The sequence below is a fragment of the Dipodomys merriami genome, unplaced genomic scaffold, assembly GCF_024711535.1.
Source record: "Dipodomys merriami isolate MVZ:Mamm:240054 unplaced genomic scaffold, mDipMer1.0.p SCAF_16, whole genome shotgun sequence".
Lineage (NCBI taxonomy): Eukaryota > Metazoa > Chordata > Mammalia > Rodentia > Heteromyidae > Dipodomys > Dipodomys merriami.
In genome coordinates this window covers 11,046,818-11,062,987 of record NW_027202937.1, presented here as the reverse complement: position 1 = coordinate 11,062,987, position 16,170 = coordinate 11,046,818, and the positions used below count along the sequence as shown (strand labels likewise).

Sequence of the window (16,170 nt, the reverse complement as noted above, 5' to 3'; positions counted from 1 at the left end):
TGATCCTCAGATCTCAGCCTCCTGAGTAGTTAAGATTATAGATGAGAGGCACTTAGTATATGGCAGCCTTCTCCTCCATTTTACTGCCCTTGGTGTCCCTCATGGCTCCTCTGACAGACCCTTTGTCCTCCCCCCCTCACCCCATCTCCACGCATCCTTCCTCCTCTAGACCCCTGGGTCCCTAGGCCTCAAGTTCAAGTGTTCCACGGGCTCCAGTCCTGGCTGCCGGCTCACCTTCCCCACAGTCCTCCCCGGCATAGCCTTCCTGGCACACGCAGCTGCCCTGGCGACACTCTCCGCGGCCACGGCAGTCCCCGGGGCAGGTCTGGATGGCGCAGTCCGGGCCTCGGAACCCCTCGACGCACACACACTGGCCAGCGCGGCAGAGCTCGCGGGGCCCGCAGCCGCCGGGGCAGGCGCTGGCCGGGGGCTCCTCCTGCCCGCAGTCCTCGCCGCCGTAGCCCGCGTGGCACACGCACACGCCCTGCACACAGCGCCCGCGGCCCCGGCAGTCGGCCGGGCACGCGCGGACGGCACAGGCGGGCCCCGTGTAGCCGGGGTGGCACAGGCAGCGGCCGTCCTCGCAGCGGCCGCGCCCGTGGCAGTTGGCGGGGCAGGCGCGGAGGCCGCAGTCCTCGCCCGCGTAGCCCTCCCAGCAGCTGCACACGCCGTCCTGGCACACGCCGTGCTGGTGGCAGTCGCGCGGGCACCGTCTCACGCCGCAGTCGTCGCCCGCGAAGCCCTCGTCGCACACGCAGCGCCCGTCCAGGCACTGGCCGCGGCCGCGGCAGTCGCCGGGGCAGGTGCGCGAGCCGCAGTCCTCCCCGGCGTAGCCCGCCTCGCACACGCACGCGCCGTCCTCGCAGCGCCCGCGGCCGCGACAGTCCCCGGGGCATCGACGGCTCCCGCAGTCCTCGCCCGTGAAGCCCGGGTTGCACACGCAGCGGCCGTCCACGCAGCGCCCGCGCCCACGGCAGTCGCCGGGGCAGGCGCGCGTGCCGCAGTCCCGGCCCGTGTAGCCCGGCCAGCACACGCAGCGGCCGCTCTCGCAGCGACCCCGGCCTCGACAGTCGCCCGGGCAGCTGCGCACGCCGCAGTCCTCGCCGCTGTAGCCCGCGGCGCATGCGCACACGCCGTCCTCGCAGCGGCCCCGGCCTCGGCAGTCGCGCGGGCAGGCGCGGGTACTGCAGTCCGGGCCGGTGTAGCCCGGCCAGCACACGCAGCGGCCGTCCTCGCAGCGGCCCCGCTGGTGGCAGTCGCCGGGGCAGCTGCGCACGCCGCAGTCGTCCCCGCTGTAGCCCGCGTCGCAGATGCATTCGCCGTCCTCGCAGCGCCCGCGGCCCCGGCAGTCGCGCGGGCACGTGCGCGTGCCGCAGTCCTCGCCCGCGTAGCCCGGCCAGCACACGCAGCGGCCGTCCACGCAACGCCCGCCCTCGCCGCAGTCCCAGGGGCAGCTCCGCACCCCGCAGTCCTCGCCGCTGTAGCCCGGATCGCAGACGCAGCGTCCGTCCTCGCACCGGCCCCGCTGGCTGCAGCCCCGGGGGCAGCTCCGCACCGCGCAGTCCTCCCCCGCGTAGCCCGGGTCGCACACGCAGCGCCCGTGTTCGCACCGGCCCCTCTGGCTGCAATCGCGAGGGCAGCTCCGCACCCCGCAGTCCTCCCCCGCGTAGCCCGGGTCGCACACGCAGCGCCCGTCCTCGCAGCGTCCTCTCTGGTGGCAGCCCGCGGGGCAGGAGCGCTGGCTGCAGTCGGGGCCTGCGAAGCCCGCCCGGCACACGCACACGCCCTGCACGCAGCGCCCGCGGCCGTGGCAATCGCCGGGGCAGGAGGGCCAGCCGCAGCTGGGGCCCGCATAGCCCGGGAAGCACACGCAGCGGCCCCGGACGCAGCGGCCCTGGTCGTTGCAGTCGTCGGGACAGGACGCAGAGGCTGCGGCCGGCGAAGAGGTGGGCACCCGGGTCTCCGCGGGTTCGGAACAGGTGGGCCCGCTCCAGCCTGGTTCGCAGGAACACGCACAGCGGCTCAGGTCAAACACTCCGTGGAGGCTGCAGAGGCTCCGCACGTCGGTTTGTCCTGGAGTAGGGAAAGAGAGGCCGGACTCAGGCTCTGCAGGGAGATTGAAGCTGTATTGCGTTCCTATGGGTAGAGCCCCGTTTGTGTCGCTGGGCCGCCCATGCGCTGCTACCAACACTCTCAACTCTTCCTGTGTGGCCTGACCAGACCTCTTTGCAAACCTGTGTCCTGGGCTACAGCCGCCATCCTGAATAGCCAGCCAAGGATACATTTTCTTGCTTTCTTCTTTTAAAAAAAAATCTATTCCTATTATAAAAGGTGATGTGCAGGAAGTGGCGCTGTGGCTCAAGTGGTAGATCGCTAGCCTTGAGCTGAAGAGCTGAGGGACAGTGCTCAGGCCCAGAGTTCAGGCCCCACAACCGGGTCCCCCCCCCAAAAAAAGGTGGTGTACAGAGGGGTTACAGTTACATAAGCCAGGCAAAAGTACATTTCTTTCCTTCTTTCCTTCCTTCCTTCCTTCCTTTCTTCCCCTCCCCCCCACCACTCCTTCCTTCCTTTCTTTCTCGATTGTGGGGGTTGAACTCAGGGCCTGGGTGCTGTCCCTGAGCTGCTTTTGCTCAAGGCTAGTGCGCTATCACTTTGAGCCACAGTACCACTTCTGGTTTTCTAGTGGTTAGTTGGAGACAGAGTCTCACAGACTTTCCTGCCCAGGCTGGCTTTGTGCCATGATCCTCACATCTCAGCCTCCTGAATAGCTAGGATTACAGGCGTGAGCCACCTGGCCTAGAAGAGTACCTTCCTTTTTGCACAGTGTCATCCCTTCCCTTGTTCTCTCCCAGTTTTTCCCTCCTGTCCCCACCCACAAGTTCATTTTCAACATAGTGTCTAGCGAGTACCATGGCTGCATTTGTTCACCCTTTGTCCCTCCATTTCTGTGCCTCCCCTTATCCTCCCAAAGACAGATAAACAAACAAGACAAAAACAGAAACAAAAATAGCAACAAAGACAAAACAACCCTCTTGTTTCCATTTCCTGGAGTTCATTTAAATAAATAGTTTTATATATGATTATTTCGGTGGCACCTCTTTGATTCACATCAAGATCCTTTCTAGACCAGTATTTAACACACACACACACACACACCTTCCTCTTCTTCTGGGGCCATCTGCTTACCTGTGCCAGCCTGGGCAGCTGCAGGGCAACATCCTCCTGTACAGTGCTCCTTGAGCCCTTTCACCAGCTCCTCCAAGATCTCCAGCCGGACTCTCAGGGCCTGCACCTCTGAAGCAGGAACTGGGGGCTCCGTGCCCGGGGGACAGCCGCATCCAGCAGATGGGGGCAGGTTAATGCGGTGGGTGAACACCACTTGCTTTTCCCCTCCTTCCACTGTATGCTCGTAAAGCTGAGAAGAAGGATTCCCCCCTCCTGCCCCCACGGTCCGGCCCCCTGGCTTTGGAGGGGGCCGTGGAGCTGGAAGTGTCACATTGGATCGTGGAGAGAAGGGGCTTGCACCTGCCGTGCCCAGCAGCACCAGGAGGACCACACTGGACGTTAGGGGACACTGGGCTGGCATTGTTCAGGAGACTGCAGGGAGAGAGGGCAAGTGTGAACACTGACTCAGAAAAGCAAAATTGCTCTGATCTGTCTCTTCCCCAACACATACCAGCAGCCACAGCAGCCACAAGTAACCTACTCAACTCACATGCTTGTGAGAATTCTGGAAAGAGTTAGGAGGAGCCATCTCTGGGCATGGATGGGCAGATCTGGTCTTTATCTCTGCAGATGTTACTTGCTAACTTTATGTCCCTCTGTTGACTGTATATCTCACACACACACACACACACACACACACAGAGTCACAAATATTACAGGCTTACACTAGCCTAAGGGCCTTTGAACTGTATGTTTCCTCTGTCTCAGAAACCCTTCACTCAGCTCTTAAAGGTTTGCCCTTTTGAGCTTGGTGCCAATGGCTCATGCCTGTAGCTATTTAGGGACTATTCAGGAGGCCTAGATCTGAGGATTGCTATTCAAAGTCAGCCCAGGCAGCAAAGTCCATGAGACTATTATTTTCAATTATCCACCAAAAAGAAAATGAAAATAAATAATCATAAACAACTTGGAAATAAAGCTGTGGCTCAAGTGGAAGATTGCTATTCTTGAGTGAAAAAGCTCAGGGACAGGGCTGGGAAGGTGGCTCAGTGGTAGAGCGCTTGCCTTGCATGCCTGAGGCCCTGGGTTCAATTCCTCAGCACCACATAAGCAAAAAGAAAAAAGCTGGAAGTGGCGCTGTGGCTCAAGTGGTAGAGTACTAGCCCTGAGCTGAAGAGCTGAGGGACAGCGCCCAGGCCCAGAGTTCAGGCCCCACGACCGGACCCCAAAAAAAAAAAAAAATCAGGGACAGGGCTGGGAAGGCAGCTCAGTGGTAGAGCGCTTGCCTTGCATGCACGAGGTCCTGGGTTCGATTCCTCAGTACCCCATAAGCAAAAAAGACAAAAGCCGGAAATGGCGCTGTGGCTCAAGTGGTAGAGCACTAGCCTTGAGCTGAAGAGCTGAGGGACAGCACCCAGGCCCAGAATTCAGGCCCCACAACCGGACCCCCTCCCCCCCCCCCAAAAAAAAGCTCAGGGACAATACCAGGTCCTGAGTTCTAGTCCTAGGATGAGAGAGAGGGAGGGAGGGAAGGAGGGAGGGAGGGCTGAGAATGTGACTTAGTGGCAGAGTGCTTGTCTAGCATGCATAAAGCCCTGAATTAGATTCCTCAGTACCACATAAACAGAAAAAGCTGGAAGTGATGTTGTGGTTCAAGTGGTAGAGTGCTAGCCTTGAGCAAAAGAAGGTCAGGGACAGTGCCCAGGCCTTAAGTTCAAGCCCAGAGAAAGAGAGAGAGAGAGAGAGAGAGAGAGAGAGAGAGAGAGAGAGAGAGAGAGAGAGAGAGAGAGAGAGAGAGAGAAGGAGGGAGGGAAGGAAGGAAGGAAGGAAGGAAGGAAGGAAGGAAGGAAGGAAGGAAGGAAGGAAGGAAAGCAAGCTCAATGTGAACAGGAACCTCATTTAACCTTACACTGCTGGGACAAATACATTGAATAAATGTGCCATTAGACAACGATGTGTTAAATGAAATTAGGAAATGGGTTAACTAGGGTCAGTCTTCCCCAAGCACCTGGATCCCAGCTCCTACTGCCTTCTCAGAATCCTTAAGTATAAGGTTTCTGCTCCAGTCTCCTCTCCTGCCCTCCCCTTCCTTCCCCTTCCCTTTCTTCTCTCCTCCTTTTCCTTCCCGCTCCTCCCCCCAGTGTTTGGAGCTCAGGACCTTCTATTTTCTAGGGGGCATTCTACCACTTGAACCACGCCCCTAGCTCTTCCCACTCTTTTCTTTTTGTTGTTGTTGTTTTTTTGGGGGGGTCCAGTCGTAGGGCCTGAACTCTGGGCCTGGGTGCTGTCCCTCAGTTCTTCAAGGCTAGCACTCTACCACTTGAGCCACAGTGCCACTTCTGGTTTTTCCTTTTTGCTTATGTGGTGCTGAGGAATTGAACCCAGGACCTCAGGCATGCAAGGCAAGCGCTCTACCACTGAGCCACCTTCCCAGCCTTCCCACTCTTTTCTTAACCTCATGCTCTCATTTAGATCCTTTCCATTAGCTTTATATATAATTCCACCATTATATAGCTACTTATATACAATCACAAATCATCATAAATGCTACCAGTGAGAATTCTGTGGTATGTGGGATCACATGAGAGGGGTCCTGACCTGGTCATGAATTCTCTGAAGGAAAAAGAGTGAAGGGAGTCACATTCCACACAGAGGGAACAGCATATACTATGGTCTAGGATGGAGGAGGAGCACAGAGGGTGGGGGACTTAAGGCTGGTGGGGCAGGAGTGGATAGAATGAGGGAAATGTTATGGAAGATGAGCTGACTAAGGTCAGCAGGGGCAGATGAGGAGGACTGTTGGTCAGTGTTCTAAGAGAATTTGGATGGGAGAAGGAGAGAAGAGGGGCATCCTGATTACCTTTATGAGACTATAGAGGGCAAAAGGAAAGAAAAGGGGCAAGGATGCATAGATGGTACCTTTTGCCAGTTCTGGGGCTTGAACTCACAGCTTAGGTGCTGTTCCTGTTTTTTGGTCAAGGCTGGTGTTCTACCATGTGAGCCACAGCTCAGCTACTTCCAGCTTTTTTGGTGGTTAATTGTTTGCAAGAGTTTCACGGACTTTCCTGCCCTGGCTAGCTTTTTTGTTGTTGGTGGTGGTGGTGGTGGTCGTTGTGGTGGGGGCTTGAACTCTGGGCCTGGACGCTGTCCCTCAGTTCTTCAGCTCAAGGCGAGCACTCTACCACTTGAAGCACAATGCCACTTCTGGTTTTCTGGTAGTTAATTGGAGATAAAAGTCTCACAGACTTTCCTGCTCGGGCTGGCTTTGAACTGCGATCCTCAGATCTCAGCCTCCTGAGTTGTTAGGATTATAGATGTGAGCCACCAGTTCCTGGCAGTACCAATTTTTCTTTTGCTGCTTTATGTTTGTATTTAGTACATGACAAGTCCTTAATACCTGTTGACAGTCGTAAGGAATGAAATGCCCAATTTAAGTCCAATTAAGGCTTGAGTCAGGGATAGGACCAAGGTCAGGGCTAGGACCACGGACAGTGTCTGGGACTGGAAGTTGGTTAGAGACAGTAAGCAAAGCAGAAGAGTCAGAGAACTGGCAGAATGTACTCAATTTAGACCAATGCCCTGTCATTTTTTACCTCTAGGAACATAACCAATGTCTCACAGCAGCATTACTCAAACTGGAAGTTACAAAATGTCACTAAAATGGTTTATTTACACAGTGTACTAAAACAAAAAATGAAGATGAGCTATAGTTACATGTAGAACTGCAGATGGAGCTTAATAAGATTGAGCAGAACAAGCCAGACACATAAGAAAACATTCTAGACAATTCTTTTCAAAAAGAAGTTTGAGGCATGAGGGCAGTAAACTTTTAGTGACCTAAGTCAGAAAGGGTGTGCTCTCAGTAGGCAGTGACAAGAAGAGGCATGGTGGGGAAATTCTGAGGTGCTAAGATGATCTTGTTTTGCACCCTGGGGTCACATACATATAATCCTGGCACTTGAGTGGCAGAGGCAGGAGAATCTTGAGTTCCAGACCAGTCAGGGCTACATAATGTCCCAACTCAGAAAACAAGCGCTGAGAATGTAGCACACACGCAAAAGAATACTTTGTCTTATTTATTTGTGATTTTATCAAGGGCTTTGCACACGCTAGGCAAAAGTCATCTACTGAGTGACTTTTCCTTCCCTCCCTCCCTGCCTTCCTCCCTTCTTTCTTTTGGGAGAGCTATGGGTTAATCCTTATTTCTTAAATTTGAGTGACTGTTACCAGTTGTGTTCATGGAACTCACTGAAACAAGGACTGGGAAGCAAGAGAGAGAAGGGTTAGAGAGGAAAGGTATGAATAGGGGAGAATGCAGAGGGGGCAGAGCAGGCTTTCAGCTCAGGTAAGAGTCATGCAGGGATGCTGGCAGGGGCCCAGTTCATCCAGAGCAGAGAGGTTAGGGAGAACAGGAGGGCAAGGTGGGTCGTGGAAGAGCTGAGTGTTTGGGGTATCACTGGTGAGGAGGGAGGGGGCTGTGACACTCCTCCTCCAACATATGTATTTCCTGGCTTCCTCTGGGTCAGAGAAAAAAAGATGCTTTGGGGGCTACTGTCATCACCTTCTCCCATCAGTCATCAAGACATAAGGAGAGTTGGACAACAGACTCTCTCCTCACCCTCCCTACTCCCCACCCCCCCACTCCCACTCCAGAAAGCCAGACAGATAGGCCTGGCTGCTGAGCTGCCCCGCCTGGGGCCCCAGCCTTGCCTTCAGCTGGGGGGTGGAGCCTCTCATGAGATGGCTTCTGGCCTACCTTTCTTGTCACTCTGTATCTAAGGCCTGCAAATCACAGGCGACAGGTAAGACAGGTGCTATCTCACTTTACCTGTCACTTTGTATCTAAAGCCCTGTGCCCAACTATGGCATGCATGTACACACAAATATTTGACACGAATATCTTCACATGCGCTCAGCCACAAATACAAATATGAAAACACATGTACATAGAATGGAAGAAAGACAGTCTCTTCAGTAAATGGTGCTGGCAAAATTGGTTAACTACATGTAGAAAACTAAAGCTAGATCCTTATATATCACCCTGCACCAGAATCAACTCCAAATGGATCAAAGACCTTGAACTCAAAACAGACCCTCTGAAAACATTACAGGATGGAATAGGAGAAACCCTAGGTCTCCTTGGCTCAGGCCGAAACTTTCTGAATAGAGACCCGGAAACACAACAAATCAAAGAAAGGTTGGACAAATGGGATTGCATAAAGTTGCAGAGCTTCTACAGGGCAAATGACATAGCTAGCAAGATCAATAGAAAGCCCACGGATTGGGAGAAGATCTTTACTAGCCATACAACGGACAAGGGTCTCATATCTAAAATATACTTGGAACTCAAAAAATTAAACCCCCCAACAACAAATCCTCAAAGAAACAACTGCCCAATAAATAGTGGGCGAAAGACTTAAAGAGAAACTTCTCTGAAGAAGAAAGAAGGATGGCCAATAGACACATGAAGAAATGTTCAACATCCCTAGCCATAAAAGAAATGCAAATCAAAACAACATTGAGATATCACCTCAGTCCAGTTAGAATGGCAAAAATCAAGAACTCTAACCACAACAGATGCTGGAGGGGATGTGGACAGAAAGGAACCTTACTTCATTGTTGGTGGGAATGTAAACTTGTTCAACCACTTTGGAAAGCAGAATGGAGGTTCCTCAAAAGACTTCACATAGAACTCCCCTATGACCCAGCAATCCCACTTTTGGGCATTTACCCAAATGTTTACAAACAAGACCACACTAAAGCTACCAGCACAACTATGTTTATTGCAGCATTATTTACCATAGCTAAGATATGGAACCAACCCAGATGCCCCTCAGTAGATGAATGGATCAAGAAAATGTGGTATATATACACAATGGAATTCTATGCCTCCATCAGAAAGAATGACATTGCCCCATTTGTTAGGAAATGGAAAAACTTGGAAAAAATTATATTAAGTGAAGTAAGCCAGGCCCAAAGAAACATAGGTCCCATGGTTTCCCTTATTTGTAATATCTAGTAGATGTATGAGTCAAACGGAAAAGGTCAGATAATGTGATGTCAGGAAAATGAACCCTTAGATATGTATTTTAATGTTTTTTTTCTTTCATGCATGTGTTTCTAACGCATTTATAAGATTATCTCTTTGTTGCTTTGTATGTCCCTCCCCCACAGTATAACCCCTGCTTTCACTATATTTGATGTCAGTATAACTTGTGGAGGAGATGGGGAAAAACCAGTTGTTTAAGGATACAGGTGGACCTGTTGCAACAATGAGAAGTACAAGTTGTCATGTCCAAAACGAGCTTTACAATGTCGGTGCGGGGGGGGGGGGGGGGGGGGGAAGGGGGAGAAGGAGAAGGATTGGGATTGGGGGGGAGGGGGGAGGCTGGGAAGAGATGTGAAGGGTAAACAAAGGAGGAGGCTGCAATGCTTGGTAAGAAATGTACGCATTATCCTGCCCATGTAATTGCAACTCCTCTGTACAGTATGTTTACAAATAAAATAAAAATTAAAAAAAAAAAGAAAACACATGTACTTAAATACACACATGCACCCAAATAAACCCACATCTTTGCAGGCACATGCAGGCGTACATGTCCTAATCATTGTCTCCCACACCTAGTCTATGAGTAACGCATAAGAAAGCCAGTTTTGTACTGGTGGCTTGTGATCTTAGCTACTCATGAGGCTTAGAAATGAGGGTTGAGGTTCAAGCCAATTATTTCCAATGACCAGAAAAAAGAAAAGCCAGAAGTACAAGTGTGGTCAAGTAGTGCATTGTCAGCCTTAAGAAAGAAAGAAAGAAAGAAAGAAAGAAAGAAAGAAAGAAAGAAAGAAAGAAAGAAAGAAAGAAAGAAAGAAAGAAAGAAAGAAAGAAAGAAAGAAAGAAAGAGAAGGAAGGAAGGAAGAAAGGAAGGAAGGAAGGAAGGAAGGAAGGAAGGAAGGGGAGAGTGGGGGGGGAGGGCACTGAGTTCAAGTCCCAGTACTGGCAATACACACACACACACACACACACACACACACACACAGCCCATTTCAATGGCTCAGAGGGTAGCTGTGTGGAAGAACTGAGCTGTGTGCAGGGAACCAAACAGGGGGCCCTTCCCAAGTGGGGAGCAGGCTGATCTTTGCTGATTTCCCTCTCTTGCCTGTCACTGCCATCCATCCATCCGCCACTCCCAACTCTCGGAAATGTTTTGCCCTATTCTCAGCAATGGGCAGAGAATTTGGGTGTCTCTGTGTTTCCCTCTATACCTCTCTGATGTTTTTTTTGGGGGGGATGTGGCCTCACCCCCACAGTTGGAGAGAGAACTGGCAGGGGTGGGGGCATCTTCCCAAACTGTGACTCAGCATCTCTGGTATTTGGGGTTGTAGCCAATTGTGACACTTTGCTCATAGGGGACTGTAAGTCCCATGGGGTGGGAGAAAGGGTCAGTGTCCACAAGGAATGTTCCAGAAATTGGGGGGGGGCCTCTAGCCCCTCCCCTCTGCCACACACCCAGCTGAAATCTGGCTGTGAGAGGTGAAGGTAGAGGACTCTAGGATCCAGAGGGGAGGGACAGGGTACTGGGATTGAAGCATGTGGGAGCTGGAGGAGTTGGAGGCCCCAAATGCCCTTGAACCTGGGGAAAGCAGATGGGCCTCAGGGATGGAAAAACTAAGCAGGATTTCCAGACCCCCAGTGAGAAAGGTCAAAGGAAGTGTGAGGGACAGGAAGGCAGCTTCTGGTTCTGCACTGTGTGGCCAGGATGGGAGCAGAAGGATGCTTGAGAAATAGAGGTGCTAGGTCCCCACAGACTGGAGTAAGGGCCCGGGGGTAGCTGGAGATCTGGGAAGCAAGAGTGGGGCCAACAGCTGCGGGGTTTCCCAGTTGCTTTCCAGTTACCCCCTCCCCCTTCCACTTCCAGTTGTTTCTAAGCCATCAAATTCTTTCCAGGCGAGATAACAGGCCCGCCTGCCTCACCCGGGGCGTGTCATGTGTGTTGGGGGTGCTATTGGAGGGGTGGGAAGGTTCAGATGGACAGAATTAGGGGGAATCTGGAAGGGGACTGAAGTGAAGACGAGTCCTGTGCTCCTGGGGGACACACGTGCCTTTGCAGTGCTGCGTTCTTGCACTCAGCCAAGAACAAGTGTAGGGGTGTCTCTGCAGGCTCCGTGCCCTTCCAGACCCCAGAACCCTCACTTTGCCCCATTGCAGAATTTCCTAAAGTCTTGAGATTTCCCAGCCCTCCCTCCCAAGCCTGGGACCTCAGGTGTACCACCTCCAGGAGTCTGTCTGTCTGTCTGTCTGTCTCTCTCTGGCTGCTCCCGCAGTTCAGTCTCAGCCACTGAATCTACCCATGATTTCCTCCAAGGCTTAGCTGCCTCCCAACTCAACTCAACCCTCCCTGTCTTCTCTGCACCTCCCGATGAGCACCCCAGGCTGACACCATCTGACACCTCTGATTTGTTCCCAGCACCTCTCAGGTGCATGCAGCCTTGAACAAACCCAGGCACAAACCGCCCTCTGCGCGCGCACACATTGCCCCGTCCTCTCAGACACACCTCCCCGGGGAATCTGGTGCAGAGCCCCAGGTCCCCGCGCTGCTGCTGCCGCCGGAGCTCTTCAGGGAGCTCTCCTGCCACGCCTTCGCCAGCATGTGTGGGACAGGACAGAAATCCTTTGCTCCCACTTCTCCATCTGGGTCTAGCAGCGCTCTGTAACTTACCTGGGTATTGGGCTTCGGCTGTGCCTCTGCACCTGCTTTGTCCCAACCCCTCAGGGCAGAGCAGGGTAAACTCTTTGGCAGCCCTGGGCTCCCTGGAGGACCCCTTCGCTTGTCCCTTGCAGCACTGGCTCACAGAGCCACAATAGGACTGTGGATCTGGGCAGCAACAGAGAGGAGGGAGCCTTCAGCAAGCAGGGGGAGGAGAAGGGGAGGACCAGCGTGAGGTCAGGGAGGGGAGCAGAGATAGGGCAGGGCCTCCCATCCCTCCTAGACCCTCCCACAAGCCACCCCTCCCCTCCTCCGGCCCTCACCCAGGTCACCTCCCCATCCAAGTTCCACCATACCCTCCTCTCACCCCCTCCAGTTCATTTTCCCACCCATGTCTTTTCCTTATCCAGTTTTTAACTCCTCCCAACCTTAGTTTTTGCCCGACCTGATAGTTCCCATTCCCCCTGCTGTTTCCTTTTGCTCCACCACTTCTTCACCTGTGGCTGGTCTCTCTGCCAACGCCATTACTCAAGGCCGGCCCCTCCCCCTCCCTGCCAGGCTCCTTTTCCCACCTCAGCTCTGACCCTATCCCATTATCACCTAGCATCCCAATCCTCCCCCCGGGAAGTGCAGTGCAGGGAGCAGAGATGGGGGCAGGAGACCAAAGGCACCCCCAGAACTTGAAACTCACCCCAAGTTCCACCTAATTGACCTACCCAATTCTGTCCAGCACTCCCTCCTGCCCTCCTCCTCCCCTTGCTGTCCCGAGCTGCCTCTCTCTGCTCTGCAGTCTCCCTCCTGTTCCAGCTTGCGATCACTGCCCCCCCCCAATTCTCCCACCTCAGAGGATTCCTAGAGAAATAGTGGGCAATGACTGGGCAAGGGCTTGGCTGAACACCGGAACATATGATTTGGGGAGGAAGCAGGGATTCAGTCAAGCAAAGCCTAGAAGTTGGGAGGAAAGTGAGGGATGGACTAAAGAGTTAGAGGCTGGAGGCAAACCTGGGGGTAGGACACTCAGTGGAGGGTAACATTATGGAAAGTTGGGAGGGGGCTAAGCATGGAGAGCAGGGTTGGGAAACAGGTGCTGGCAGAGACGGAAAAAGTGGGCACCCGTGGCTCACGCCTGTAATCCTAGCTACTCAAGGAGGCTGAGGTCTGAGAATTGTATTCAAAGCCAGCTGGGGCAGGAATGTTTATAAGACTCTTGTCTCCAATTAACCACTAAAAAGTCAGAAGCAGCCGGGCGCTGGTGACTCACGCCTGTAATCCTAGCTACTCAGGAGGCTGAGATCTGAGGATCAAGGTTCAAAGCCAGCCTGGGCAGGAAAGTCCATGAGACTCTTATCTCCAATAAACTACTAGAAAACAGGGAGTGGTGCTGTGGCTCAAGCGGTAGAGCATGTGCCTTGAGCTGAAGAGTGCAGGGACAGTGCCCAAGGCCAGAGTCCAAGCCCCACGACTGACCAAAAAAAAAAAAAAAAAAAAGTCAGAAGCAGAGCTGTGGTTCAAGTGGAAGAGCACTAGCCTTGAACACAAAAGCTCAGGGACAGTGCCCAAGCTCTGAGTTCAAGCCCTAGGACCAGCACACACACAAAAGAGACAGAAAGCCATAGCCAGAGGACCAGGTAGACTACACCTAAGCTGGCTGGGCATTTCTTTGGCTTCATTAAGCCAAGTACTTCCCTGAAACAGGCCTGAAGGGGGCATTTGTGCCATAGGGGAAAAGCATCCAAGCTGAGGATAAAGCTCTTATTGCAGACCTAATCATTGAGGTATACCTTGGTTAAGCAGGGTAAGAAAGGGGCTTGTTTAATGTTACTCGGGTTGAGATGCAGGCTGTCCACACCCCAGATCAGATCTCCAGTTACAAGTGTGGCTGGGTCAGGGCATGCTGTGGTAGCATGTGACTGAGGACAGCAGTACACATGGGTTCTTGCATAGATGTCCGTGTGTGTGTGTGTGTGTGTGCGTGTGTGTATTTTTTTCCTGGCTTTGATGGAGAAAGTGAAGTCAGCATCTTGGATGGAGCTGGACTCTGCTTCCTTCCTCTGCCTTGGCCTGACGCCACAGAGCCAGGAGTAGGTAACAGCTTCTCTCTGATCTCCCAGCAGGCAGCTGGGGTAGGGGAACAGCAGATGAAAAAGCAGTCTTGAACCTACATTACATGGGCACAGACTGAACACAGTGCCTCCTCAGAGTCACAGCACATCCACTTATTTTCCAGGCCCTTAAGTCTTGGTTTATTTAGGAAAAAGGATCACCATAATTACATCTGGCCCAGAGAGTGGCCTGGAGATGATGGGGAAGATGGCCCTGGGGAAGGGAAGCTGGGATTTCAGACAGGAATGCGGGGTTCCAGATGTTTACGAGTTTACAAGACATTTGGGGAAGGCACAGGAAGCTAACAGTTTCAGGCCCTCAAACAATCGTGTAAAATTGCTGCCACTCCTGGATTTCTTGTAAGAGGTGCTTATATATTTGCACGTCATCAGGAAAGCACCAAACCTTGCACGGCAAAGGTGCCTGATGCATGCTTGTCACCACTGAGTTGTGAACAGCCCAAGACAGAAAGGTGGGGAACAAATGTTGGACAGTGTGGGTGCAGGGAATCCCAGGAGTCAGAGCTGGGGCTGATTCACTGAGTGGCCTGGCTGGCAGGTGGCAAGGCCAGTGTGGTGTGGTGGTGGTGGTGGTGGTGGTGTGTGTGTGTGTGTATGTGTGCGCATACTCTGGCTGTTGGCAGGATCCAGGTGTCTTCCGCTCTGAATCTCCATCTTGGAATGATCGTCCACATTCCTGTACTGACCTCAGGAGGTTACAGGCTAGGACACATAGATGAGAGGGAAGAAGGAAGATGAGAAGAAGAAAAGGACAATTGAGGGCAAGGATCGAGAGAGGAATGAAGAGAGGCCAGAGGCTATGATCCAAGGAAGCAGTCCCAGAGAGGAGAGAGATAGGAAACATTTGGATTAGGCTTCCATTTACAAGCAGTTTCCTACACACTGCAGGCATTTTATTAAACTGTTTCTTGTAGTGGGAGAAACAGATGCAACGTGGACATTACATGGCTTGTCCTAGGGGCTTTGCTAATGGTGGGGAAGGGGGCCTCACCCACGCTGGCTCATTCCAAAGCCTGCATTTCCTCTCCTTCCCCTACAACTCTAGAAAAGGATGGAATCGAGGGCAGAAACAGAGCGGCGTCTTGAAGGACTTAGAAATGGGTGAAGAATCTGGGTTTTTGGAACTTCATACTCCATCCAGTTTTGTTTTTTTTAATACAGTGTGAAGAAATTGCCTAAGATGGGGGTCAACATCCATTACAGAGAGCTGAAGACAGGAACATGGAAATAGTCATGAGAAGAAAGATGGGGCAGACAAAAAAACCAGGGCTGACTATGGTAAAGCTACAGAAAGAAGGGTCTGGACCCTTAAAAGTCCCTTTGCCAGGAGACATGGGTGTGGGGAGAAGGGAGGAGGGAGGACATTTCTATCTCGTGACAAAAGAAAGTCACACAATTGTTTTGTTCTCTGCTCTGGGCGGGTGGGCGCCTCTATTTACCAGAGGGACTGAGGTCGCTGTGGCAACCACACATCTGGGCCCCGGAATCCAGATGTGCTGTATCCAGAAGCCATAGCAGAACGATGAGACAAACATTAGGCTCCCCAGTCCTGGCCCCCATAGCTGGAGAGAGGACGGAGGACCAGAATGGGGAAGTGCAGCGAGAAGAGGGAAGAAGACAAGTGGAGAAAGGAGGAAGCAATGGGAAGGGACGTGGAATGTGGACACAGGAGTGGGAAGGGATATAGAGGACAGTATGACAAAGGCAGAAGGCACACACAGTGCCAGCAGCAGGAGAAAAGACCAAGGAGGTGGGATGAGGGACAGTAAGATAGAGAAGAGGAAGCTGGGCGCTGGGAGCTCACGCCTATACTAACTACCTAGGAGGCTGCGATCTGAGGATTGTGGTTCAAAGCCAGTCAGAACAGGAAAGTCTGTGAGACTCTTATCTCCAGTAAACTGCTCAGAAAAAGCTAGAACTGGCACTGTGGCTCAAGTAGTAGACCACTAGCCTTGAGCCAAAGAAGCTCAGGGACAGAGAGAGAGGGGGGGGAGGGGGGAAGAGGGAGAGAGACAGACAGACAGACAGACAGACATAGACAGGCAAGCAGGCAGATAAGCAGACAGAGACAGAGCTACAGAGGGAGGGAGGAGAGAGAAATATAAAGGAAATGAGAAAAACAGGAACCAGGAGTAAAGGTCAAGAGAGATGGTGAAAACTGGTGGTGGGGGTGTAAGCAGAGA

At 52.8% G+C, this 16,170-nt stretch overlaps 1 protein-coding gene across 4 annotated transcripts in view; it reads right to left on the bottom strand.

The window, feature by feature from the left end:
- The window catches only part of Tnxb (tenascin XB), a 67,196-nt gene extending 55,191 nt beyond the window's left edge, over positions 1–12,005 (bottom strand). For 3 of the 4 annotated variants that reach the window (XM_070024071.1, XM_070024073.1, XM_070024072.1), the window contains exons 1-3: positions 11,877–12,005; positions 3,187–3,597; positions 235–2,073 (exon numbers count right to left, since the gene is read on the bottom strand). In XM_070024071.1, the coding sequence (XP_069880172.1) occupies positions 235–2,073; positions 3,187–3,586 (2,239 nt within the window). In that variant the 5' untranslated portion in view covers positions 3,587–3,597; positions 11,877–12,005. The remainder of the gene's footprint in view (positions 1–234; positions 2,074–3,186; positions 3,598–11,876) is intronic. The other variant, XM_070024074.1, reaches the window with a different exon arrangement.
- Positions 12,006–16,170: the final 4,165 nt, after the last annotated feature.